At 40.6% G+C, this 27,340-nt stretch overlaps 1 protein-coding gene and 1 pseudogene across 1 annotated transcript in view; one reads left to right on the forward strand and one right to left on the reverse strand.

Moving 5' to 3' along the window:
- The window catches only part of LOC101906567 (ATP-binding cassette sub-family C member 4-like), a 378,587-nt gene that overhangs the window by 154,084 nt on the left and 197,163 nt on the right, over nt 1-27,340 (forward strand). Inside the window, 2 exon segments of the mRNA XM_025000155.2 lie at nt 16,242-16,343; nt 26,083-26,172. Coding sequence (XP_024855923.2) covers nt 16,242-16,343; nt 26,083-26,172 — 192 coding nt within the window.
- Nucleotides 12,490-14,837, reverse strand: LOC100847339 (glutamyl-tRNA(Gln) amidotransferase subunit A, mitochondrial-like; annotated as a pseudogene).

Genomic DNA, 27,340 nt, shown 5'->3' on the forward strand with positions numbered 1-27,340 from the left:
TTTGGGATTGGAATGAAAACTGACCTTTTCCAGTCCTGTGGCCATTGCTGAGTTTTCCAAATTTGCTGGCATATTAAGTGCAGCGCTTTCACAGCATCGTCTTTCAGGATTTGGAATAACTCAACTGGAATTCCATTACCTCCACTAGCTTTGTTCGTAGTGATGCTTTCTAAGGCCCACATGACTTCACATTCCAGGATGTCTGGCTCTAGGTCAGTGATCACATCATAGTGATTATCTGGGTCGTGAAGATCTTTTTTGTATAATTCGTCTGTGTATTCTTGCCATCTCTTCTTAATATCTTCTGCTTCTGTTAGGTCCATACCATTTCTGTCCTTTATCGAACTCATCTTTGCATGAAATGTTCCTTTGGTATCTCTGATTTTCTTGAAGAGATCTCTAGTCTTTCCCATTCTGTTGTTTTCCTCTATTTCTTTGCATTGATCTCTGAAGAAGGCTTTCTTATTTCTTCTTGCTATTCTTTGGAACTCTGCATTCAGATGCTTATATCTTTCCTTTTCTCCTTTGCTTTTCACTTCTCTTCTTTTCACAGCTATGTGTAAGTCCTCCCCAGACAGCCATTTTGCTTTTTTGCATTTCCGTTCCGTGGGGATGGTCTTGATCCCTGTCTCCTGTACAGTGTCATGAACCTCATTCCATAGTTCATCAGGCACTCTATCTATCAGATCTAGGCCCTTAAATCTATTTCTCACATCCACTGTATAATAATCATAAGGGATTTGATTTAGGTCATACCTGAATGGTCTAGTGGTTTTCCCTACTTTATTCAATTTAAGTCTGAATTTGGCAATAAGGAGTTCATGATCTGAGCCACAGTCAGCTCCTGGTCTTGTTTTTGCTGACTGTATAGAACTTCTCCGTCTTTGTCTGCAAAGAATATAATCAATCTGATTTTGGTGTTGATCATCTGGTGATGTCCATGTATAGAGTCTTCTCTTGTGTTGTTGGAAGAGGGTGTTTGTTATGATCAGTGCATTTTCTTGGCAAAACTCTATTAGTCTTTGCCCTGCTTCATTCCATATTCCAAGGCCAAATTTGCCTGTTACTCCAGGTGTTTCTTGACTTCCTACTTTTGCATTCCAGTCCCCTATAATGAAGAGGACATCTTTTTTGGGTGTTAGTTCTAAAAGGTCTTGTAGGTCTTCATAGAACCGTTCAACTTCAGCTTCTTCAGCATTACTGGTTGGGGCATAGACTTGGATTACTGTGATATTGAATGGTTTGCCTTGGAAACAAACAGAGATCATTCTATTGTTTTTCAGATTGCATCCAAGTGCTGCATTTTGGACTCTTGTTGACTATGATGGCCACTCCATTTCTTCTGAGGGATTCCTGCCCGCAGTAGTAGATACAATGGTCATCTGAGTTAAATTCACCCATTCCAGTCCATTTCAGTTCGCTGATTCCTAGAATGTCGACATTCACTCTTGCCATCTCTTGTTTGACCTCTTCCAATTTGCCTTTATTCATGGACTTGACATTCCAGGTTCCTATGCAATATTGTTCTTTACAGCATCTGACCTTGCTTCTATCACCAGTCACATCCACAGCTGGGTTTCTTTTTCCTTTGGCTCCATCCCTTCATTCTTTCTGGAGTTATTTCTCCACTGATCTCCAGTAGCATATTGGGCACCTACTGGCCTGGGGAGTTTCTCTTTCAGTATCCTATCATTTTGCCTTTTCATACTGTTCACGGGGTTCTCAAGGCAAGAATATTGAAGTGGTTTGGCATTCCCTTCTCCAGTGAACCACATTCTGTCCAATCTCTCCACCATGACCCGCCTGTCTTGGGTTGCTCCACGGGCATGGCTTAGTTTTATTGAGTTAGACAAGGCTGTGGTCCTAGTGTGATTAGATTGACTAGTTTTCTGTGAGTATGTTTTCAGTGTGTTTGCCCTCTGATGCCCTCTTGCAACACCTACCGTCTTACTTGGGTTTCTCTTACTTTGGGCGTGGTGTATCTCTTCACGGCTGCTCCAGCAAAGTGCAGACATTGCTCCTTACCTTGGACGAGGGGTATCTCCTCACTGCCGCCATTCCTGACCTTCAATGTGGGATAGCTCCTCTAGGCCCTCCTGCGCCTGCGCAGCCTTGGCTCCTTGGACGTGTGGTTGGTCCTCCCGGCCACCGCCCCTGGCCTCAGTCGTGCGGTTGCTCCTCCCCACCGCTGCCCTTGGCCTTGGGCTTAGAGGCGTGGGGTAGATCCTCCCGCCTATCGCCCCTGGCCTCTGGCTTGAGGTGTGTGGTACTTCCTCCCGGCTGCCGCCCCTGGCCTCAGACTTGGGGTAACTCCTCTGGTCGCTGCCCCTGGCCTCAGGTGTGGGTTGCTCCTCCCGGCCGCCGACCCTGGCCTCCGGCGTGGGGGCGTGGGGTAGCTCCTCCGGGCGGCCGCCCCTGACCTCAGACGCTGGGTATCTCCTCTCGGCCGCCCCCCCCCCACCCCCGCCCCGACCTCGGACGCGGGGTAGCTCCTCTTGGCCGTTCGCAGCCGCCTGTGCTATGGTGCACCCGTCGCAGCCGCCTGCGCTATTCTCCTTACAAATAGGCTTCAAATAGCAATCCCTCCCATGGGCCTCAAGCTATGGCCTATGTGCTTATCCTGGAACACTCTTTTGAAAAAATCCTTGAACAAATGACAATGTAACTTTATGAATTATTTTCTGAGCACAGCTGCAGAAGGCTTTGTGCCTTCTCATGCTCCTCTCAAGAACAATAAGCACCTTAATATTCCTTTTCAGTCATCTCAGCCAAGGAGAGGAAAAGACAAGTCAGAATTACAAAGCCTAACTCCTTCATACCGGGGCTGTGCCTGCGGACTGAGGAGAGGGGTCTGTGGCCGTGCCTCCATTTTGTCAGTAATGCCTAACTCAGCTCCTGACAGTACATTTTTCTCTTTCATCACTTTAAGTATGTCCTGCCATTCCCTTTGGAGAAGGCAATGGCACCCCACTCCAGTACTCTTGCCTGGAAAATCCCATGGGCGGAGAAGCCTGGTAGGCTGCAGACCATGGGGTCTCGAAGAGTCGGACACGACTAAACGACTTCACTTTCACTTTTCCCTTGCATGCATTGGAGAAGGAAATGGCAACCCACACCAGCGTTCTTGCCTGGAGAATCCCAGGGACGGGGGAGCCTGGTGGGCCACCATCTATGGGGTTGCACAGAGTCGAACACGACTGAATCGACTTAGCAGCAGCAGCAGCAGCAGCATCCATTCCCTTCTGGCCTAAAGAGTTTCTATTGAAAGATCAGCTGTTATCCTAATGGGGATGTTATTTGTTATTTTTCCCTTGCTGCTTTTAATATTTGCTCTTTGTGTTTGATCTTCATTAGTTTGATTAATATGTGTCTTGGGGTCTTTATCCTTGGGTTTATCCTGTTTGGGACTCTGTTTCTTGACTTGGGTGGCTATTTCCTTCCCCATTTAAGGGAAATTTTCAACTATTATCTCCTTGAGTATTTTCTCATGGCCTTTTTTTGTTTGTTTGTTTCTTCTGGGACTCCTATGGTTCAAATGTTGGGCATTTAACATTGTCCCAGAGGTCTCTGAGGTTGTCCTCATTTCTTGTAGTTCTTTTTTATTTTTTCCTCTCTGCTTCATTGATTTCCATCATTTTATCTTCCACCTCACCTATCCTATCTTCTGCCTCAGTTATTCTACTGTTGGTTTCTTCCAGAGTGATTTTGATCTCAGTTATTGCAATATTGATTGACTCTTCTTTATTTCTTCTAGGTCTTTGTTAAACATTTCTTGCATCTTCTCAATCCTTGTCTCTAGTCTATTTATCTGTAACTCCATTTTGTTTTCAAGATGGCGGACCATCTTTCCTATCATTATTCTGAATTCTTCTCCAGGTAGTCTCCCTATCTCCACCTCTTTTGTTTGGTTTGATGGGCGTTTATCATGTTCCTTTACCTGCTGTATATTTCTCTGCCTTTTCATTTTGTTTAGATTGCTGTGTTTGGGGTGGCCTTTCTGTAGGCTGGAAGTTTGTAGTTCCTCTTTTTGTGAAGCTAGCTCCCTGTGGGTGGGGTTGGACGAGTGGTTTTCAAGGTTTCCTGGTTAGGTGCTGGGACCAGCCCAACAACAAATTGACATGAGGGAGCAGTGCCACAGAAGAATAAAGAAAACTAAGACTCAGAAATAAGGTGAGGATCAGGGGGCTGATGCCATTCGCAGGCAAAAGCCAAGATCCTGATCCTTGCAGGCTTTTTATTGCTAACATCTACTTTCTTGTGTGTGCTCTAAAGACATCTGTTTTTTACAATTTCAGATCAGGGATAAATGATATACAATGCACAGTCTTCAATGTCAAACCTTCAGGCATTTCATAACTATGTTTAGCCCTGCAGCTAGTGACGACCTTTCTCAGCAACTCCCTCAAGGCTCTGGTCAGGAGAACAGTCACTAATATTTTTCCATCAATCACATCACTACTTCAGCATCTTGTTTTCAAGATGTTTTCCCACGATTTACTTTTTACTGCTCCTGGCCCTTTGCCTGGAGGTGATGAGAAAGTCATTCTTATTTTTCAAAGAAGCCTTGTTAATTATAGTACAGGCCTGTGCATAGCATATTCCCTACATATCCCCCCCCCCTTTTTTTAGAAGCTTATTTTTTTATGATTATTGTTGATCATAGAAGCCAAAGCGATAGTCACTAATTGCTGTTGTCCGTTGACTTTCTTGGTGATTCACCACCAGACTATGTAGAAACAGAGAAAAAGACATACGAAAATTAACATAAATTGATTCTCCGTTAGTTGTCAGGGGTGGAATGCGATTTAATTGAGAAATCCCATTGCTGCTGCTTCCAGCAGATTAGATCCTTGCAAAAGGTGTAGTTTCCGAGAGAAAGTTTCCATAATCTCTTGTTGTAAGTTATTAATATCCAGAGATATATTACCTTGACTTAAGCGGTGTTGTTTAACTTTGTCTCAATGAAATGCAGATTCATTATATTTGTGAGGAGTGACACAAAAAGAAGTTATGTTCCAATCACACTTAAGACGAATCTGTTTTTGCATACTATTTACTCGATCACCTCGTAGTATAGCAACCTGTTGTAAATCAGCCATTAGTGCAGCTAATTTTCCATCTGTTTTTCTCTGGGTAGAGCAAAGAACATCAGAGTCTTTATGCCATTCTTGCACAAAGGGCACAGTCTGTTCACTCTGAAGTAATGCCACTCTTTCTACAGCTGCTGTAGTAGCTATAGAAATAATTCCTAAAATGGCAGCAATAAACAGTCCAATAAACCGTTTAGTGTGTTTTAACACTTTCTTAAGGATTTCTTCTACAATATAGACTGTGAGGGTATCATGCCATGGTCTATTCATTTTTACAGGAAGCCATACTCCAGATCTGATTTTTAGAATATATAGAGAATAGTCATTCTGAAACTGGAGAGAAGAATTGATACAAGTGTAAAAGGAACAATTTTGACAAGTAGGTAACCCAGAAGAGGAATTATAAAAAGTAGGTCCTGTCAAAAATACAAAAGGTAAATGAATAGATGCTTTAATCCAATGGGTTGAATTTTTATAAAAATGTAAGGGATGACCAGATGCTATCGAGTTAAATTGCCCCTTCCATGCTGTTATGGGTTGAAAGGCAGCTGATACTTTCCACAATTCTGAATGTAAAGGCAAACAAGGTAATTTAGGTAAGGGAGGGGAGAAACTCCCTCCATGCCAATATATAGAGCTAATAACAATGTTATTGATAGAGTCTAAAGTATTGTTTAACAATATCAGATCAGATCAGTCAATCAGTCGTGTCCGACTCTTTGCGACCCCATGAATCACAGCACGCTAGGCCTCCCTGTCCCTCACCAACTCCTGGAGTTCACTCAGACTCACGTCCATCGAGTCAGTGATGCCATCCAGCCATCTCATCCTCTGTCGTCCCCTTCTCCTCCTGCCCCCAATCCCTCCCAGCATCAGAGTCTTTTCCAATGAGTCAACTCTTCGCATGAGGTGGCCAAAGTACTGGAGTTTCAGCTTTAGCATCATTCCTTCCAAAGAAATACCAGGGCTGATCTCCTTCAGAATGGACTAGTTGGATCTCCTTGCAGTCCAAGGGACTCTCAAGAGTCTTCTCCAACACCACAGTTCAAAAGCATCAGTTCTTCAGCGCTCAGCCTTCTTCACACTCCAACTCTCACATCCATACATGACCACAGGAAAAACCATAGCCTTGACTAGACGAAACTTTGTTGGCAAAGTAATGTCTCTGCTTTTGAATATGCTATCTAGGTTGGTCATAACTTTGCTTCCAAGCGTAAGCGTCTTTTAATTTCATGGCTGCAGCCACCATCTGTAGTGATTTTGGAGCCCAGAAAAATAAATTCTGACACTGTTTCCACTGTTTCCCCATCTATTTCCCATGAAGTGGTGGGACCGGATGCCATAATCTTCGTTTTCTGAATGTTGAGCTTTAAGCCAATTTTTTCACTCTCCACTTTCACTTTCATCAAGAGGCTTTTGAGTTCCTCTTCACTTTCTGCCATAAGGGTGGTGTCATCTGCATATCTGAGGTTATTGATATTTCTCCCGGCAATCTTGATTCCAGCTTGCGTTTCTTCCAGTCCAGCATTTCTCATGGTGTACTCTGCATTTAAGTTAAATAAACAGGGTGACAATATACATTCTTGATGAACTCTTTTTCCTATTTGGAACCAGTCTGTTGTTCCATCCAAATTATTATTTTTGTCTAAAGGATCTCCTTTGGGACTCCAATCAGTAATTTCTCCATCAGAAGTATTGGCCATAATGTGTCCAGTATTAGCTTTCCATAATTTCCATTGTACCCAATGTTCTATTCCAGATTTTATAGAAATAATACATTTCGGTAGATGGGGTGGGAACATAGTAGTATTTTCTCCTGTGATATTAAAGGAAATGTTTCTAGTAAGAAAAAATGAGTTTTGGTCCCTTGAGGTTCTTTAACTATAGATAACCATCTTTGTAATCCTCTTTTTAAGACAATGAATTTCCACTCCCATACATATAGGGGTAAGATCTGTTCCCACAGTATAATTAACACTAACATTTGAAAGTTGTCGGGTCTCTTCTGATTTTAAAGGAAGGCTCAGTCAAAAGATCCGGGTAACCAAGGAGAGTCATTTATGAAAATTGGAAAAGAAGAATCCTCCCACATAATTGGCCTTAATAGGGGAGGATTGGGAACATATGCCCAATAAGTATGATTGGCACCTACTGTGGTAGTTACCACAGATAACATAGCCAGGAACATGGTAGCTGAGGTCAAAGGCTGTCCCTGTTCTTTGACCAGTTTTTCCTATTCAATGGTCAATTTCTTCAATTGACCCCAAGTGGGTGGTTTGGCTTTGTTGGTCCTTGGAGCTGGTTCAGGGCAGTTGCTGATCATCAGTCTTGTTATCCCCATCACTGGTGGCTCTCCAGAAGGATCAATGTCAAACCATGTCCTCTTCTTTCCTTACTTTGACATGCCTTCCTGGTATCCAATGGTGTTGTCCATCATCTGAAATGACAAGAGCATAACCTCATCTTTTCTTAAGTCTAAAGCCCTTACACCAATTGTTCATAGCATTTTCCAACCATACCAGAGTATTATCTGCAATCATTTGACCAGGAATATAATTTTCACTAAGAATGGTATTCTGAAAATGCAGTGTTACTGCTGGCGTTGTATGATCCAATTGTAAATCCAAAAAATTTAAAGTAAATTAGCTTGGGCTAATTTCTCTTTTGGTGTCATCAGTATGCCATACTTTTCTCCCCCTTTCTGTTTAAAAAACATATTTTTCAGAGTATGATGAGTGTGTTCAAGACCACAATGAGTGGTCTTGAGAATTATATGGAATACCTGTAGAATGAGAAATATTCCAATCAGATAAAAATTTTGCAAAACCATGACTCACATATGCAGGGCCATTATCAGTTTTAACATGTTTTGGTAGGTCCATGTAAGAAAAGGCCTTCAAAAAACGTGAGATAACACGAGCAGATGTTTCTTCAGAATGAGCAGAAGCATAAATCATGCCCAAATATGTATCCACAGAAACATGAACAGTTCCCAAATGTCCAAAAGAAGGGACATGAGTAACATCAGTCTGCCACATATCATTGGGATAAAGGCCTCTGGGATTAACTCCTGTAGTTGTAGGAATGTGGTAACTAAGAATATATGTAGGGCAGGCAGAAACAATATTTCTGGCCTCTTATCTGGATAATTGAAATTTATTCATCAAGCCATGTATATTTATATGTGTGAGTTGATGAAATTCATAATGAGTAAGAAAAGCAATTAACAAAGAGTTGATGGAATCATTGCCCTTTGCCAATGGTCTGAGGAATATAGAATGAGATCTGATATGTGTAATGTGAAAAGGGGCAGAATGAAGCCTTACTATATTTTGTAATTGAGATAACATTGTAATAATAGATGATTTAGAAGAAGCCTTTTGTAGAGATATGGTTTCAATGATTTGTGTTATCTGTATAGCATCTTGAGAATCTGATATAATATTTAAAGCTGTAGAAACAGCCTGTAATAAGGTAGCAATAACCTCTAATTCATCTTGTTGAACAGAGGCTAGGGTAGATTGACAAACCTTTGTTGTGGGTACAGTATAATCAGCTTTGAGAGTTTTGTGTCAGTAAAATACATGGGGCATGAGCAAGAGGAATTGTTTTAGTAATAATAGGAATTATCCACTTGTGTTTAGCAGCAATAGTAATCAAAGGTGACTTTGGAAAATGGTTATGAACCTCACCTATGAAATCAGCAATGGCAATTTGCCAATCCATACTGGTAACAAATAATCTATGGATTTGTTCATTAGTGAAAGGAAAAACAATTCATATGGATCATAACCAGAAAGTTGTATACATCTGGATCTCATTTTTGAAATAAGAAAAGAAATAAGCATTATATAAGTAGTCATTATTTTCTTAGGAGTGTGGGATAAAATTCCCCATTCAAGGATACCCTGCAGTTGTCATAATATTCCTGTAGGGGAATCTAAAGCAGGAAGAATAAGTAAAGAAATTGGAACAGTCAGATCTACTTGTTTAAGTTGTCTCTGTTGTATAGCTTGATTTACAAGATTCAATTTCTGTTTAGCCTGTTCTGTTAGTATACGGGGTCTGTTTAAATCAGATTCTCCTTGCAGGATTTGAAATATATGTGTTAAGGAATGATTGGGAATTCCTAAAGATGGTTGTAACCAATTTATATCTCCTAAATAATTTCTTAAAATCATTTAAAATTTTCAAGGAATCAGTTTGAATTTGTATTTTTTTGTGGTTTAATAATATTTATTTGCAATATATATCCTAAATAGGTATATGGTTCCTGCTCTTGTGATTTATCAACAGCAATATATAACCCATATTCTTTTACTTTAATTTCTGTATTTAAGAAAATACATTGAAGTTCCTCAGCAGAAGGAGAAGCTAAAAGAATATCATTCATATAGTGGATAATATAAGCATGAGGGAATTGTTTTCTAATAAATTTAAGTGGTTGGGAGATGTATAATTGACATAATGTAGGACTATTAAGCATTCCTTGTGGCAATACCTTCCAGTCATATCGAGACACTGGTTTTTTTTTTAATTATTATTAATCGATGGTATAGTAAAAGCAAAATGGAGAGCATTAAATTCTTGTAGAGGAATAGTATAAAAACAATCTTTAAGATCAATGATTTTTATTTTCCAATTTCGTGGTATCATAGAAGGTGACAGAATGCCTGGTTGTAAAGCACCCATAGGTTTGATTAAGCATTAATTTTTCTTAAATCAGTTAACATTCTCCATTTCCCAGATATCTCCTTAATAACAAAGACAGGAGAATTCCAAGGACTGGTAGTTGAAGCAATATGATTAAGAGACACTTGTTCCTCTACTAGCTGTTCAAGAGCCTGTAACTTTTCATGTGATAGGGGCCACTGGTCTGTCCAAGTAGGCTCATCAGATTTCCATGTCAACTTAAGTGCTGTTTTTTGTTGTTTGCCAGTTCAGTTAAGTTCAGTTCAGTCACTCAGTTGTGTCTGACTCTTTGCGACCCCATGAGTTGCAGCACGGCAGGCCTCCCTGTCCATCACCAACTCCTGGAGTTCACTCAGACTCATGTCCATCGAGTCAGTGATGCCATCCAGCCATCTCATCCTCTGTCTTCCCCTTCTCCTCCTGCCCCCAATCCCTCCCAGCATCAGTCTTTTCCAATGAGTCAACTCTTCGCATGAGGTGGCCAAAGAAATCCCAGGGCTGATCTCCTTCAGAATGGACTGGTTGGACCTCCTTGCAGTCCAAGGGACTCTCAAGAGTCTTCTCCAACACCACAGTTCAAAAGCATCAGTTCTTCAGCGGTCAGCTTTCTTCACAATCCAACTCTCACATCCATACATGACCACTGGAAAAACCATAGCCTTGACTAGACAGACCTTTGTTGGCAAACTAATGTCTCTGCTTTTCAATATGCTGTATAAGTTGGTTATAACTTTCCTTCCAAGGAGTAAGCATCTTTTAATTTCGTGGCTACAGTCACCATCTGCAGTGATTTTGGAGCCCAAAGAAATAAAGTCTGACACTGTTTCCACTGTTTCCCCATCTATTCCCATGAAGTGATGGGCCAGATGCCATGATCTTTGTTTTCTGAATGTTGAGTTTTAAGCCAACTTTTTCACTCTCCTCTTTCACCTTCATCAAGAGGCTTTTTAGTTCCTCTTCACTTTCTGCTATAAGGGTGGTGTCATCTGCATATCTGAGGTTATTGATATTTCTCCCGGCCATCTTGATTCCAGCTTGTGCTTCCTCCAGCCCAGTGTTTCTCATGGTGTACTCTGCATATACATTAAATAAGCAGGGTGACAATATACAGCCTTGATGTACTCCTTTTCCTATTTGGAGCCAGTCTGTTGTTCCATGTCCAGTTCTAACTGTTGCTTCCTGACCTGCATACAAATTTCTCAAGAGGCAGGTCAGGTGGTCAGGTATTCCCATCTCTTTCAGAATTTTCCACAGTTTCTTGTGATCTACACAGTCAAAGGCTTTGGCATAGTCAATAAAACAGAAATAGATGTTTTTCTGGAACTCTCTTGCTTTTTTGATGATCCAGCAGTGGCCTCCACTAAAAAGCCTGTGTATTTTGAACAGGACTGTATCCCATATTTTCCATAATTTGTTTAGCTTGAGAAGATATAGTAAGAATTGTTACATAAGCTGTCCATTGCATCAGTAGATCTCGTCTCCATAAATTAATAGGGATATCTGCAACTAAAGGTTGTAAAGTAGCATGTTGTTGTTTGGGGCCTGAACGGGTCAAAATATTAGTACTTTTTTGAATATTTTCCATAGTTCCAACTCCTGATGCTGGGAAAGATTGAGAATAGGAGGAGAAGGGGACGACAGAGGATGAGATGCCTGGATGGCATCACCGACTCGATGCACATGAGTTTGGGTGAACTCCGGGAGTTGGTGTGGGTCAGGGAGGCCTGGCGTGCTGCGATGCATGGGGTTGCAGAGAGTTGGACACGACTGAGCGACTGAACTGAACTAAATAATGAATGATGTTGAACATCTTTTCATGTAATTATTAGCCATCTATATCTTTTCTTTGGAGAAATGTCTGCTTTGGGCTTTTGCCCACTTTTTGATTGGGTTATTTGTTTTTCTGGTATTGATTTGTACAAGCTGCTTGTATATTTTTGAAATTAACCCTTGTCAGTTCTTTCATTTGCTATCATTTTTTCCCATTCTGAGGGTTGTCTTTTCACCTGTTTACAGTTTCCTTTACTGTGCAAAAGCTTTTAAATTTACTTAGGTCCCATTGTTAATTTATTTTTTTATTTCCTTTACTGTAGGAGGTGGGTCATAGAGGATCTTGCTGTGATTTATGTCATAGTGTTCTGCCTATGTTTTCCTCTAAGATTCTATAGTTTATGGTCTTATATTTAGATCTTTAATCCATTTTGAGTTTATCCATTTTGAGTTACATTCTTTTTCATGTAACTATCCAGTTTCCCCAGCAGCACTTATTGAGGAAACCGTCTTTGCCCCATTGTGTGTTCTTGCCTCCTTTGTCAAAAATAAGCGTACCAGTGATTTTGTTAGTGCTTTGGTTGCAAAGATGTAGGCGTTTTGAAAGATTTACTCCTAAGCTTACTTGTACTGTAAGCAGCGTTGTTTTTAATGATCATTTTTGCTGAATGCATCATTTTTCAGGAACAGGTATATTGTATTATAATAGAAATCCTATACTTTGTTTATACTTAGTGGATGCTAAATAAATTCTGACAGATTTTTTATAATTAACTACATCACAAGAATTTTAAAAAGTGATTTCAAGCAATGACTGTACTGACAATGAACCAAATTACAAGATCACTTGAATTGTCTAGAATATAAAAGCTTTAAAAGTCATAATAATTTGCATGGTATAGTTATTACTACTATTTTAGAGAAGCAGAGATAACGTTTAATTTTCACAGTTTGATGAACAATCATCCATTAGTTTGATAAGTTGAGTAACAGGAAACAGTACTTGTTTTTCAAACCATTTGCAAACTGTAAAAAAGCAGCTGGTCACAAAATGTACAACCATTAAACTGCAGTCCTATTGACAATCCTTGGCTTGACAGGGCTGTAGGGACACTCACCACTGGCAATTCTGCCATATTACAGTCTGTGTAAAAATATCACCCTGGGCAATTCATGTTCTGTTGTCTTCTTTGATGCACTTTGTGTATGGCACTGCCTCACTCAAGGCAGTGGAAGTTAGCAAAACATCTACTCCAGAGTTAAAAACATTCACAAAATCATTAGTAATGAGTCATCTCACTTTCTCTGCTTTGATAAAATAGTTCTCATAATTTTCTTTTAATAAGAAAGTTTCCTGAGAGGATTCTTCCCCACACCAAATAATTGAACTCTTCTTGTTTAGTTGCAGCATACATGGCTTCAGTAGACACATCAATGTTAAATCAGTGACCATATTCTAACCTATCAAATCTTGCCATATTTGATGCCACTTCTGATGTACACAGTACATGGTAGCAGACAATTGAAAACTGGTTGGGGCAGGGACACTTCAATTACTTTGGCCCCCTCAGACTCAAAGAGATTAGCAGCTTTGGACCAAAAAGATTGTACTTCACTTGACAATTCTGGTATAAGATATTCCTTTGGAATTCCTATACATCGTTTGCTCATATCTGTTAAACTGGGAAGCATAAATGGTTTTAACAGGATCTTGAATTGTGGTAGAATCTTAGAAATCCTGCCCAGCTAGTATACTCAACACATTGGTGCATCATCCACACCTCTAGTTAAGATTCTGGGCACATCATTGAATTCACCAGGGGAATGAGGCCATGACAAGAAACTAAGTCATAGCTGGATTTTAAACCAACAATCTCATAGTGGGCAGCTGGATTGCTGGTTGATCCTCTGGAATCTGGTCCTAAAGCAATGAAGCAAGTGAATGCTGACACAGCCACTGCACTCCCTCCTGAGCTTCCTCCAGTTATAAGCCAATTTGAATCCTTATTCTCACCATGAGACTTCTGCTTCCTCTTTTCTCTATATTGTTTGAATAACTCCATGGGTTTATAACTGGTCCAAAAATTCCATCTGTGCTTCTGTATCCCATAGCAGACTCATCTAAGTTTGTTTTTACCATTAACAGAGCTCCCTGATCCAACAACCTCTGTGGAATTTAAGGTGATACTTAACTTTTCAGTATGTTTGATGCACATGTTGTCTCAATGCCAGATGTGCTAAAGTTGTCTTTTACTGCAATAGGAATTTCATCTAAATTCCACAGTGAGTGACCTTATATCTTTTCTCTGATTCTTCAACTTGCTTTAAGACCACCTCTTCTGATACAGTAACTTGGTCTTCTTGATAAAGGAGAGCTATCCTTGACAGAGCTCAGTTGGAGTAACTTGGCCTTGTTCTAGTGCCACAGAAACTTCTTGGAGGGTCCAACCCAACGTGGTCCTTGTGCCCTGCCTGCCACCACCAGGGCCTGGTGACAAAGGAGGAAGAGGAACAGTTGTTCTTTTGAAGTAGAAGGTGTTATCAAATTTGTAGCTTTATGGCACAATAGATAAGGGTGTCAAGGACTTGAAGGCTATTTATGAGGTTTAGGGTAGTAGGTTACTATTCACGTCCATTTCCTTTTTCGAACATCATCACATGTTTGTTTCAGTTGCCCCCTGTGTTGGTTAAGATTCTGTGCCTATAGGTCCTAGAATTACGCATGGCAAAGCCACTTTTCACAGAAATATAGTTTGTTTTTCACTCATGCAAGAAACCTTGTAAGGCTTTGTATCTGTTTTCTGGGGCTGCCATGACCAAGTACTACAAACCAGATGTTAAAACAATAGAAATTTACTGTTTCCCAGTTGTGGAGGTTGGAAGTCTGAAATCAAGGTGTCAGCAGGGTCACTGATCCCTCTGAATTCTGGTCACAGGGAGAATCTTTCTTTGCCTCTTCTAGATTTTGGTGGTTGCAGGCAAACCTTGGGTTCCTTGGTTTTTAACTGCCACCACTCCAGTTTCCGTTTTCTTCAGGTGGCTGTTTTCTGACTGTGTTTGTCTCCTTATAAGGACATCAGTCATATTGGATTTAGGGCCAACCTGACTCCAGTATGATTGCATATTAATCAGACCCTAATTCCAAATTAAGTCATGTTTTGATGTAACTGGAGTTCCTAGATAGGACTTCAGTGTATCATTTGGGAGAGGGATATAATTTAACCTGTAACAAGCTCCATGGCTAGTATGATCCTCCATGATGTTAAATGCATTGACCTTGACCATGCTGGCAGCCTCCAAGGCCCAGGCCATGGGGTGGAGAAAGAGCCTGGTTGTTGTCACCCTCCACTGACCTGGATTTAGTCACGTGGCTGCTCCTATTTGCTCAGAAGGCTGGAGAGAGAGAGGGCCTCTTTTCAGGTTGTCATGTGGAGCTAAAATCCAAGGTTTTGTTAGCATGGAAGAAAGAGAGCAAGAAAGAGAGGACAGCCAGTAGTCTCTGCCACATGTTCATAGTACTTGGGGTTGGGGGTGGGAGTGGTCTCAGTTGTTCATTTTCTTTCCCACTGTGTCTTTTCTCATTGAATTATTTTTAGCATTTAAAGGGTAAGAGGGAGTTTCCTGTATATGATTATATTAGATTTCTAATGATTTTCAAGACTTTATTTTATTCAGCTAAATTGCACTGAATAGTTCCTATTAATAATTGTGCAGAAAATAGCAAGAAGTGGAAGATGTGATCATTCTGTTGAGGAGGAGAGGACTTTGACTAAGGAGCAGAGACAAGTGTTTGTCAAAAGATGCTTGTGAAAAGTAAGAAAGAGATAGCGACTTAATAGCATTATCTTTTAAGAATGATGATTTTAATGATAGTTAATGACAACCAGTGATAGGGATTTGATACACAGGAGGAGGAAAGCAGAGTAAGGCTTTCATTCGGAGTTTCTTCCAAAGGTCTTATGTTCCCAGCCTGTCCTTTGCCACCTGACTGCTGAAGGCCTGGGAATGACCTTCCTCTCTGTGTTCCCAGCAGTGTTGCATGGTGCTTGGAACCTGGTGGGATTCAGTAAATATTTATGAAATTATTTTCTGTCAAAACCCGTTTGTATTATTAATGACACAAGAAAAATATCCCGCTTCTTGATGTGTTCAAATTTGGAGACATATTTGTTCTTTAAAGGGGAGCCAGTATACTTGTTAAGAAAGTTACAAAGATAGTTCCATGGCCTGAAACTATTTGTGTGTGTGTGTGTACCTATATACACACTGTAAGCTATATGTGTATACTGTATGTACTATACTATATGCTATAATACTTTATACTACAGATTATTTAGTATTTCTAATGACCTAACATTGGACTCACCTGGTGGCTCAGATGGTAAAGCATCTGTCTAGAATGTGGGAGACCCTGGTTCGAGCCCTGGGTTGGGAAGATCCCCTGGAGAAGGAAATGGCAGTCCACTCCAGTACTACTGACTGGAAAATCCCATGCACAGAGAAGCCTGGTAGGCTACAGTCTATGGGGTTGCAAAGAGTCGGACACGACTGAGCGACTTCACTTCACTTCAATGACCTAACATAATGAAATACAGTTTTAAAATATATTGCAAATTTCATGGAAGCAATTATTTTGCTTGTGCTTTGTTCCTACAGTTTAAACAATCTGTGTTTTTCCTTTTTCTGTAGAACTTTCTGTTACTTGATGAGCTACCACAGTGTGATCATCAGCTGCCATTAGATGGTAAAACAGTTGTGAACGTGCAAGATTTCACTGCTTTTTGGGATAAGGTAACAAATCCTTAATTTCACAATTGTGACTGCTAAAGGACAACTGTAACATAGATTTATTGGAGGATTTTGAGATTTTACACATGATACAAAATGTGACTTGCCCATTTACTATGGAAGTATGTTATAAAAATTCTGAATCAGGAATGAGGTTTACAATTAACAGAGGTTAAAAATAAAGATGGTTGTTTTGAGGCATTAGCCTGTAGTCTTCCTGGTCTACCACCTCCCCAATTAAGGTCTTTTCCTTGCCTCAAAACCTTGTCTCTCAGATTCATTACCTGTCATGCAGTGAGCAGAGCAAGGTTGGACTCGGTAAAAATTTGGCTTAGTCAGCCAGGAGCCTTGCTGCTTGTGGCTAGCCGACATCAATCAGGGAATACTGGAGCAAGACCCTAGCAGCTGCTGGGATCATTTGTCCTGAGGTTCTTTCCTTCAAGATTCCCTGAATGGGTACTGGCTTCCCTCAGCTTGACAATTGAGACAAGGAACTGACAAACTTCTAGAGTCAACAGACTTGATTTCGGTTGTAGGGTAAGTCTACCCAATTTGATAGCTGATTCAACCGGTTCACTTGTTTTGTGTGTCGTTTTGTGTTAAGAGCTGACAGGCTTGATTTTGAAGGGTAAGTCGCTCCAATGTGCACACCGGGAACATTTTTTCCCCTCAATCTGGGCTTTTCCTTTACAGGACAAGCTAATTTGGTTGGGTACCTGTTTACAGAGGGGAGGTGTTGTTGGACTCTACCCTGAACCAGTTCATTGGGAACTAGTTCTCATGGGGCAAGCCCACCATAGCTCATATGTAGGGTACATTTATTTACCTGATTTGGGAACTGGTTCAGTTGGAACCGGTTCATTTGGGAGCTAGTTCTTGTGGGAGTGGGTAACCTAGATAGAATTAGTCCATTTGTTTTATAGGGTAAATGTATTTACCCTGTTGGTGGCCAGTTCATCTGTGTGCATTGATGCTGGAATCTGTCTTGTACCATTTTTGTTGGAAATTGCCTGCATCTTTTGTGTTTTGGTGTTTTGTGTTTTGCAAAAATGGTAAAGTTGCAGGATATAAAAATGGGAAATATTTCATCTGTCCTGAAGGAAAGATCTTTGGGGTGCATATTGGATATGTTAAGATCAAAAGAGCAATGGCCTCTGTATGGCTCACAATTAAACAATCTGGCACTCAGAAGTGCTTTACAAAGCACTTCTTTGTAAAGAAGTATAAAGCACTTCTTTGTAAAGAAAAAAATTCCTCTCTTTACACAGGAGAGGAATGCTCTGGTAATGAACATGCCCGGGGTGGGGTGGGGGGTTCCCTTGGACTTGAGGCATCCAATTGTAATTTCCCCTACAGGAACTCCAGAGAAAGAAATGGCAAACCACTGTGGTATTCTTGGTTGGAGAATTTCATGGACAGAGAAACCTAGCCGGCTACAATCCATGGGATCACAAAGAGTCAGACACGACTGAGAAACTAACACTTGCTAACACTAAAAATAAAGTCAGCCTGAGGCATTTGATGTATTATTATTTATCTCACTTTCAAGAGAACCTTCAAAGGGTTATCATATTTTGAACTTGAAGTAAGTGCATTTATAATATTAGAATTTGTAGAATTGGAGAGCCACAATGCTGCAGTATAGAAAGGGTTAACTAACAAATACACAATCAGTTGTTAGAGACCAGAGACTTTGGATGCAATCAGTATATGCTTTTTGCCTTAATGTTATCAAATATCTTATTACATAGTGTGAGTGAGTGCATCTTTGCTGGGGTAGGGTGGGGCTCCTCTATGCTAAGCTTCTGGATGGTTCTGGCTACTTTTGTGGCAGCCAGGGGCAGGAGGAGAGAGCAGGTGGGCATAGTGAGTACCAGTGATTCCAAGTTGAAGGGTTGTACTGTGTGACAAGCTGACAGGAAGAACTGGTGATATCACAAAGATTTTCCCAGCACTTGGTTTATTTCTGAAATTTAGCAAATAGGAAAAACAATAGGGACCACTCTCCAAAAGGTCTCAAGTTTGCACTCCCAGTGCAACCCCATTACAGACAACTGAAAGTCTCCTCCTGCCTCCAGCTTTATAGTTCTTTGTGCATATCCTCCTGTATCAGTGTGGATTAATCAGGAGAACCTACAGCAGGGGCGAGGGGATTCCATGCAGGAAATTAGTTACATAGGAGATGAAAGAACAAAAAAGGGCAAGGCAGTGGTGGATGAGGCAGCTCAGCGATTAGCAAAGGCAGGAAGCTGCTCCCAACCCAGGACAGGAAGGAGTTAGGGAGGAGACACCTCTACCAGAGGGTCTCCCCTCCAGATCAGAGTCCGGGAGCCTGGCTGCTGCCAGAGTGGGGACCACAGAGCAAATGTCCAGACTCTGTAGACTCCTCCTGTCTTTCATGCCTGTGACTCTGTTGTGCCACCTGCATTGTGTTCACCTACTTCTGACTCAGCACCTTTCATCTCCACCAGCAAGACAGTAGTATGTTCTATATAAATATATAGAAAATATATAAACCACATCCCTACACCTTTTGCACATGGGAACTCATACAAGGTGGCTGACCTACCCTACCTTAATAGAATAGATTTGCCTCCTGCTTGGTATTTTTTTTGTCATAATCCACTTGAAGCATTTATGGAAAGCACCACTAAAATTCCATTATGATGTTAACTTTATGTGAATGTTGACACATACTTTGTATGTTGTTTTTCAGTTGCTAAGTTGTGTCTCTTTGTGACCCCATGGACTGTTGCTCACCAGGCTCCTCTGTCTGTGAGGATTCTCCAGGCAAGAATACTGGAGTGGGTTTCCATGCCCTCCTCCAGGGGATCTTCCCAACCCAGGGATCAAACCTCGGTCTCCTGCATTGCAGGTGGATTCTTTACCTTCTGAGCCACCATTTGACAAATTACCAAATTTCTCTTATATCAAACTATGCAACATTATAAACTAAGATGTTTTGTTTTTCTTCAAGAACTTCCAAGAACATGTTCTTAGACTTCTGTACAACTTGCATAATTGTACAGAACACTCTATTGTGTTGTCCTGGACTTGCCTATGGAAAGACTGCACCTTGGCAGAGTCATTAGTAGTTCAGTTCAGTTCAGTCGCTCAGTCGTGTCTGACTCTTTGCGGCCCCATGAATCGCAGCACGCCAGGCCTCCCTGTCCATCACCAACTCCCAGAGTTCACTCAGACTCACATGCATCGAGTCAGTGATGCCAGCCAGCCATCTCATCCTCTGTCGTCCCCTTCTCCTCCTGCCCCCAATCCCTCCCAGCATCAGAGTCTTTTCCAATGAGTCAACTCTTCGCATGAGGTGGCCAAAGTACTGGAGTTTCAGCTTTAGCATCATTTCTTCCAAAGAAATCCCAGGGCTGATCTCCTTTAGAATGGACTGGTTGGATCTCCTTGCAGTCCAAGGGACTCTCAAGAGTCTTCTCCAACACCACAGTTCAAAAGCATCAATTCTTTGGTGCTCAGCTTTCTTCACAGTCCAACTCTCACATCCATACATGACCACTGGAAAAACCATAGCCTTGACTAGATGAACCTTTGTAGGCAAAGTAATGTCTCTGCTTTTCAATATGCTGTCTAGGTTGGTCATAACTTTTCTTCCAAAGTGTAAGCGTCTTTTAATTTCATGGCTGCAGTCACCATCTGCAGTGATTTTGGAGCCCCCAAAAATAAAGTCTGACACTCTTTCCACTGTTTCCCCATCTATTTCCCATGAAATGATGGGACCAGATACCATGATCTTTGTTTTCTGAATGTTGAGTTTTAAGCCAACTTTTTCACTCTCCTCTTTCACCTTCATCAAGAAGCTTTTGAGTTCCTCTTCACTTTCTGCCATAAGGGTGGTGTCATCTGCATATCCGAGATTATTGATATTTCACCCCTCAGTCTTGATTCCAACTTGTGCTTCTTCCACCCAGTGTTTCTCATGATGTACTCTGCATATAAGTTAAATAAGCAGGGTGATAATATACAGCCTTGATGTACTCCTTTTCCTATTTGGAACCAGTCTGTTGTTCCATGTCCAGTTCTAACTGTTGCTTTCTGACTTGCATACAAATTTCTCAAGAGGCAGGTCAGGTGGTCTGGTATTCCCATCTCTTTCAGAATTTTCCACAGTTTATTGTGATCCACACAGTCAAAGGCTTTGGCATAGTCAATAAGGCAGAAATAGATTTTTTCCTGGAACTCTCTTGCTTTTTCTATGATCCAGCGGATGTTGGCAATTTGATCTCTGGTTCCTCTGCCTTTTCTAAAACCAGCTTGAACATCTGGAAGTTCACGGTTCACGTATTGCTGAAGCCTGGCTTGGAGAATTTTGAGCATTGCTTTACTAGCGTGTGAGATGAGTGCAATTGTACGGTAGTTTGAGCATTCTTTGGCATTGCCTTTCATTAGTAGTTAGGGGCTGTCAAGTTAGGTCATGGGTGAGAGGGCCCTTGGGAGGGAGAAAGGCAAAGACATTGGAAGTTTTGAAGAGAAACTAAGTCTTAATGAAGCCTCTGCTGGGTTGGGAGGCAAAAGATAGACATGAGCTCTAACTGGCTCCTCTGGACAGCCAGGTGGACAGGTTGGAGATGGTCTCATGGACGCAAGTCTCATTCATGAAATGATGGGAATTGATCTCAATCTCTAATCTTTAAAGTATATTTGGGGGTATCTCTAAATCTCCACAGGGCAGGGGTTTCAAACTGTTTTCACACAGAGTGGGGACTCAGCTGATGATCTTTGTTGAGTCCGTGGTCCCCTGAGCCTGAATAACCAAGAGGGAACATACCCAGGACCCATGGGCTGTCGAGTGCTGCCCCCTTCTGGTTGTGGCAGAGCAGTGCTTGATCCCGAAGCCTGAACTGGGAGGGAACTCTGTGTGGCCTTGATAGACTTTGAGATCTGCAGACAGGAATCTGATGTTTGTATTTTGTAGTCTTAACCAAGTGAAAAGTAGTAAAATAGGAACCCTAAGTGTCAGGCAAGAAGAAAGGAGTGGATAAGCTTAAAAATGTTTCTCATGTATTAAAATTTAGTTTCTTCTTGATCAGTTCTGTTCAGAGGCTCAGTCATGTTGGACCCTTTGTGACACCATGGACTGCAGCATGCCAGGCCTCCCTGTCCATCACCAACTCCCAGAGCTTGCTCAAACTCATGTCCATTGAGTCGGTGATGCCATGCAGCCATCTTATTCTCTGTCGTCCCCTTCTCCTCCTGCCTTCCTTCTTTCCCAGCATCAGGGTCTTTTCCAGTGAGTTCTTCCCATCAGGAGGTCAAAGTATTGGAGCTTCAGCTTCAGCATCAGTCCATCCAATGAATATTCAGGACTGACTTCCTTAGTCTGGTTGGATCTCCTTACAGGCCAAGGGACTCTCAAGAGTCTTCTCCAACACCACAGTTCAAAAGCATCAATTCTTTGGTGCTCAGCTTTCTTTATAGTTCAACTCTCACATCCATACATGACTACTGGAGAAACCATAGCTTTGACTATATGCATCTTTGTTGACAAAGTAACATCTCTGCTTTTTAATATGCTGTCTAGGTTTTTCATAGCTTTTCTTCCAAGGAGTAAACTCTATTCTTGACACTGTTCATAATACCTATAAAATCTGGTATAATTTGATGATTAAAAGTAATTGTTGTTTTAGTAAGTGACTGTTCCATAATCAGTTCAGTTATTTCTAGAGGAATTTTTACTTAGAAGATTTTCCAAACTGTTAATTTAGATCCTGTTCCTTTAGCCTTTCAGGCATTTTGCTAATCACAGGTGATCACTCTCTTAAGAAAAAGAAAAAACTAGCAGTTATTGAGAAGTTTTCTTAATACTTAGTATATGTAAATGTATGTGTATGTATATATACACACACACCCTTAAATCTCTTTACCTTAGAACTTACAGATTACTCAGAAATACAACTTGTGAATGGCATGATGAGCGCTCTGTCATTTGCTCTTGTGTTGGATTGTACATGCTATAGCACATCTGATTTTTTTTTCTTTAAACAGAAGTACTTTGTTATCCCTGTTTAGCCAGGGCAGATTATGCATGTAATAAGTGTAAAATATAGGGGTATCACTGTAACCCATAACGTCATGCTTTACATCTATTTCCTTTTTTGTTTTTGTTGGTTTTGGTGTTAAGTTAGAGCTCTAGTGAGATTAGAGTCTTGACTGCCTTTTGCAGGAAATTTTTTTATGGTTGGCTAAAAAGTTTCTTTGGTTTTTAAGTAAAAATAAAAGACATAGTTTTAATTTTCACTAAGAACTTTTCAATTTTTCACAATTTTGGGTTGAATTTTTATTTGCTATTTGCCAAAGAATGCTCTAGTACTCTTGCCTGGAGAATCCTAGGGACGGAGGAGCCTGGTAGGCTGCCGTCTATGGGGTCACACAGAGTTGGACACGACTGAGTGACTTAGCAGTAGCAGCAAAGAATGCTCAATCTACTGCACAATGCACTCATCTCACACACTAGTAAAGCAATGCTCAAAACTCTCCAAGCCAGGCTTTAGCAATACGTGAACCATGAACTTCCAGATGTTCAAGCTGGTTTTAGAAAAGGCAGAGGAACCAGAGATCAAATTTCCAACATCCACTGGATAATGCGAAAAGCAAGAGAGTTCAGCTTTGTTGACTATGCCAAAGCCTTTGACTGTGTGGATCACAAGAAACTGTGGAAAATTCTGAAAGACATGTGAATACCAGAAAACCTGACCTGTCTCGTGAGAAACCTATATGCAGGCCAGGAAGTAACAGTTAGAACTGGACATGGAACAACAGGCTGGTTCCAAATAGGAAAATGAGTACATCAAGGCTGTATATTGTCACCCTGCTTATTTAATGTATATGCAGAGTACATCATGAGAAACGCTGGGCTGGAGGAAGCACAGCTCGAATCAAGATTGCCAGGAGAAATATCAATAACCTCAGATATGCAGATGACACCACCCTTATAGCAGAAAGTGAAGAGGAACTAAAAAGCCTCTTGATGAAAGTGAAAGAGGAGAGTGAAAAAGTTGGCTTAAAGCTCAACATTCAGAACACAAAGATCATGGCATCTGGTCCCATCACTTCCTGGCAAATAGGTGGGGAAATAGTTGAAACAGTGTCAGACTTTATTTTTTTGGGCTCCAAAATCACTGCAGATGGTGACTGCAGCCATGAAATTAAAAGATGCTTACTCCTTGGAAGGAAAGTTATGACCAACCTAGACAGCATATTGAAAAGCAGAGACATTACTTTGCCAACAAAGGTCCATCTAGTCAAGGCTATGGTTTTCCAGTGGTCATGTATGGATGTGAGAGTTGGACTGTGAAGAAAGCTGAGCACTGAAGATTCATGCTTTTGAACTGTGGTTTTGGAGAAGACTCTTGAGAGTCCCTTGGATTGCAAGGAGATCCAACCAGTCAATCCTAAAGGAGATCAGTCCTGGGTGTTCATTGGAAGGACTGATGCTGAAGCTAAAACTCCAATACTTTGGCCACCTCATGCGAAGAGTTGACTCATTGGAAAAGACTCTGATGCTGGGAGGGATTGGGGGCAGGAGGAGAAGGGGACGATAGAGGATGAGATGGTTGGATGGCATCAACCGACTCGATGGACATGAGTTTGAGTGAACTCCTGGAGTTGGTGATGGACAGGGAAGCCTGGCGTGCTGTGATTCATGGGGTCGCAGAGTCGGACACGACTGAGCGACTGATCTGAACTGAACTGATTGCCATGTAAATATCATTAACTGCTAGGAAAAGTAGTGTGTAGTGTTCACTTTTTCTTTTTTTCATGAAAGTTCCTCCTACCCTTCTGAAATTTATCCATTTTCATTTGATTAGTTTATGTATATAAATCCATCAATAATTCTTTCCTTATTCAGCTGCTTGTCAGTACTATTTTCTATGTGGACAAAGGGCATGGGTAGTCTTCCTAGCATAACTTTTCCTGGAGCCCTCTCTCAGAGTTCTTGTTGCTCTGGTTGATTGTCACCAAGAACTTCATTGAACAACATACTCACTGTTTTGTTCCACTACCTTCTGCCATTTTCCAGGGAACTGCATAATTCCATCTTTTCAAAATTTTTTGATTTTTTTTGAGCAAAGAACTTTTCCAGATACCTTTTACAGTTTTCCAGGGAATTGAATTTTTTCCATTAAGAGAATTTTGTAAAGACTGAAATAAATGGAAGTCCAAAAGTACAATGTCTGGTGAATACGGGGGATCAGTCAGAACTTCCCAGCCAATCTGTAACAGTTTTTTGCCTGGTCATCAAAGAAACATGCAGTCTTGTGCTATCCTGATGGGAGATTATGCATGTTCTGTTGACTAATTCTGAATGCTTTTCATAGAGAGCTACTTTCAGTTGATCTAATGGGAGCAGTATTTGTTGGAATTAATCACTTGGTTTTCCTGAAGGAGCTCATAATAGAGCATTCCATTGCAATACCACCATATACACAATATCACCTTCTTTGGATGAGGACTGGCTTTTGGTTGTGGTTGGTGCTGGTGCATTTCACTTGCCCACAATCTATTCTGTTCCACAGTATTGTACAGTATCCATTTTTCATCACCTGTCACAATTTGTTTTAAAAATGGAATGTTTCTGTTACGTTTAAGTGGAGAACTGCGTGCAGAAATATGGTCAAGAAGGGTTTTATTTGCTTAACTTCTGTGAAACTCAAATATCAAGGTGATTAACATAACCAAGCTGGTGCAAATGATTTCCATTCAATACTTTGCATGAAATATTTGAATACTTTGAGTTGTCAGCTGGTATAGCGTTGTTTGTTCTTGATGTCTTGATGTAATCTCTATCAACTTCAACTGGCATACCTAACAGTAGAGCATTGCCCAAAAAGAAATATCCAGCACAAAACTTTGCAGGCCACTTTTGACACATTTGATCAGTCATAGCACATTCTCCATACACTGCACAAATCTTTTTCTGCCTTTCAGTTGCATTTTTACCTCTTTTTAAATAGTAAAGCAAAAAAAAAAAAAAAAAAAAAGAAATAGTAAAACATAATGCGCCAAAAATGTTGCTTTTCAATTTTAATATTAAAATGGCTACACAAAAATTCACCAATTTTAAAAAGTTTTTTAAAATGCATGCTGATATGACAGCTGTCATAATACAATCTTAATGACATTGTTAATGCTACTAGAGCCATCTTACAGATAAAACTGAACAGACTTTTTGGCCAACCCATATTGAGAATGACTTCTTTATATAAAGTGCTCCTTTGCTTTCTGAGCATTACTGAGATTCTTTCTTTATCAAGTGAAAATGGAGAGATTAGTGGAGATTCAAATTATTTAAAGGGCCAAGTCTGCCATATACCTATGTAGCTCCCTTGTGGAGATTAATGAGATATAGTTAATTAAAGCCAAGGGTCATAATGAAAACTTATAAATGATTAGAAAACTTCACATACTGGATACTCTATAAAGTATATTATTTTAATAAGTTAATATGCATCATGAAGTTTTCACTTCATGTGGGTGCCTTGTCATTTCACCTACTTAAAATCTGTGGGTGTCTAAAGGCAACTAAAGCTGCCTGAAACTCCCGAAGAGATATGATTGGATGAAAAGGCCTCCAGGACAGGATGTCTTAAAATAGGCTGGAGAAAAATGTGGGTTAATTTGCATATCAATGTATATTATATTATTTTCTCCATTTTCTGTAGCATTTGGCATACTTTATTGAAATGGATATGTTTTTATAAACTTTAATTTGCAGGAATTAAGAACCCCAACCCTACAAGGCCTTTCCTTTACTGTCAGACCTGGTGAACTGTTAGCTGTGGTTGGACCTGTGGGCGCAGGAAAGGTAAGTTGTGGTGCCTTTCGGCAGCTTGATGCAACACTACAGTCCCTATTAAATTCTCAGAGTTGAGCCCAAAGCTGTGTGTACAATGTTTTTTTCTTTTTTTTTTTTCAAACAGGATAGTTTATTGAAATTGAATAATAGTAAAATAATTACAGTGAAACCCATCTCTGCATTGCCTCAGTTTTGGCACATCCGTCTTGATTCTCAGAAAGTTTTACGTGTACACATGTGTGTTGATTCCTTAAAATTTATAATGTCATATAAGAGATATTTGGTAAGGATTACAGTGATTGCCACGAAACTTACTGAGAAGAGCATGGAGAAGCCTGCCATAGCTTTCTCATGGACACAGGAGTCCTGGACAGACCCAGGGACCTTCTGAGCCAAAGTGTAAGTTCATTTCACAGAGGGATCTATAAAGATTTACCCTCTTGAGAAGTTTTCGTTGATCTTCACATTTGTGAAATCTCCATGATGATTATAGTCCATATCTTTCAGCTCATTAAAAATACTATTCTATTGTCCTAGGTTTACATTGTTTTAATAAGTCATCCATGGTCATTCTTTTTTTTAAATTTATTTTTCAATTGGAACATAATTGCTTCACAATGTTGTGTTAGTTTCTGCTGTACAACAATATGACTCAGCTGTAAGTATGTGTGTGTATATATATATATATATATGTATATCCCCTCACTTTTGAGCCTCCCACCGACCCTCCCCCCATCCCACCCTTCCAGGTCATCACAGAGCACTGAGTTGAGCTCCTTGTGCTGAGCTGTGCTTAGTCACTCAGTTGTGTCCACCTCTTTGCTACCCCATGGACTGTAGCTTGTCAGGCTCCTCTGTCCATGGGGATTCTCCAGCAGGAATTCTGGAGTGGGTTGCCATGCTCTCCTCCAGGGGATCAAACCCAGGTCTCCCTCCTGAAACAAGAACAATATGATGTTAGGAAGTGTTCTAATTTCATTATTTTACATGTAGCTGTCCAGTTTTCTCAGCATCACTTATTGAAGAGGCTATCTGTTCTCCAATATATATTCTTGCCTCCTTTGTCAAAGATAGGGTGTTCATAGGTGCATGGGTTTATCTCTGGGCTTGCCATACTATTCCATTGATCTGTATTTCTGTTTTTTTGTGCCAGCCCTGTACTGTCTTGATTACTATA

This window comes from Bos taurus, chromosome 12 (assembly GCF_002263795.3).
Source record: "Bos taurus isolate L1 Dominette 01449 registration number 42190680 breed Hereford chromosome 12, ARS-UCD2.0, whole genome shotgun sequence".
NCBI lineage: Eukaryota > Metazoa > Chordata > Mammalia > Artiodactyla > Bovidae > Bos > Bos taurus.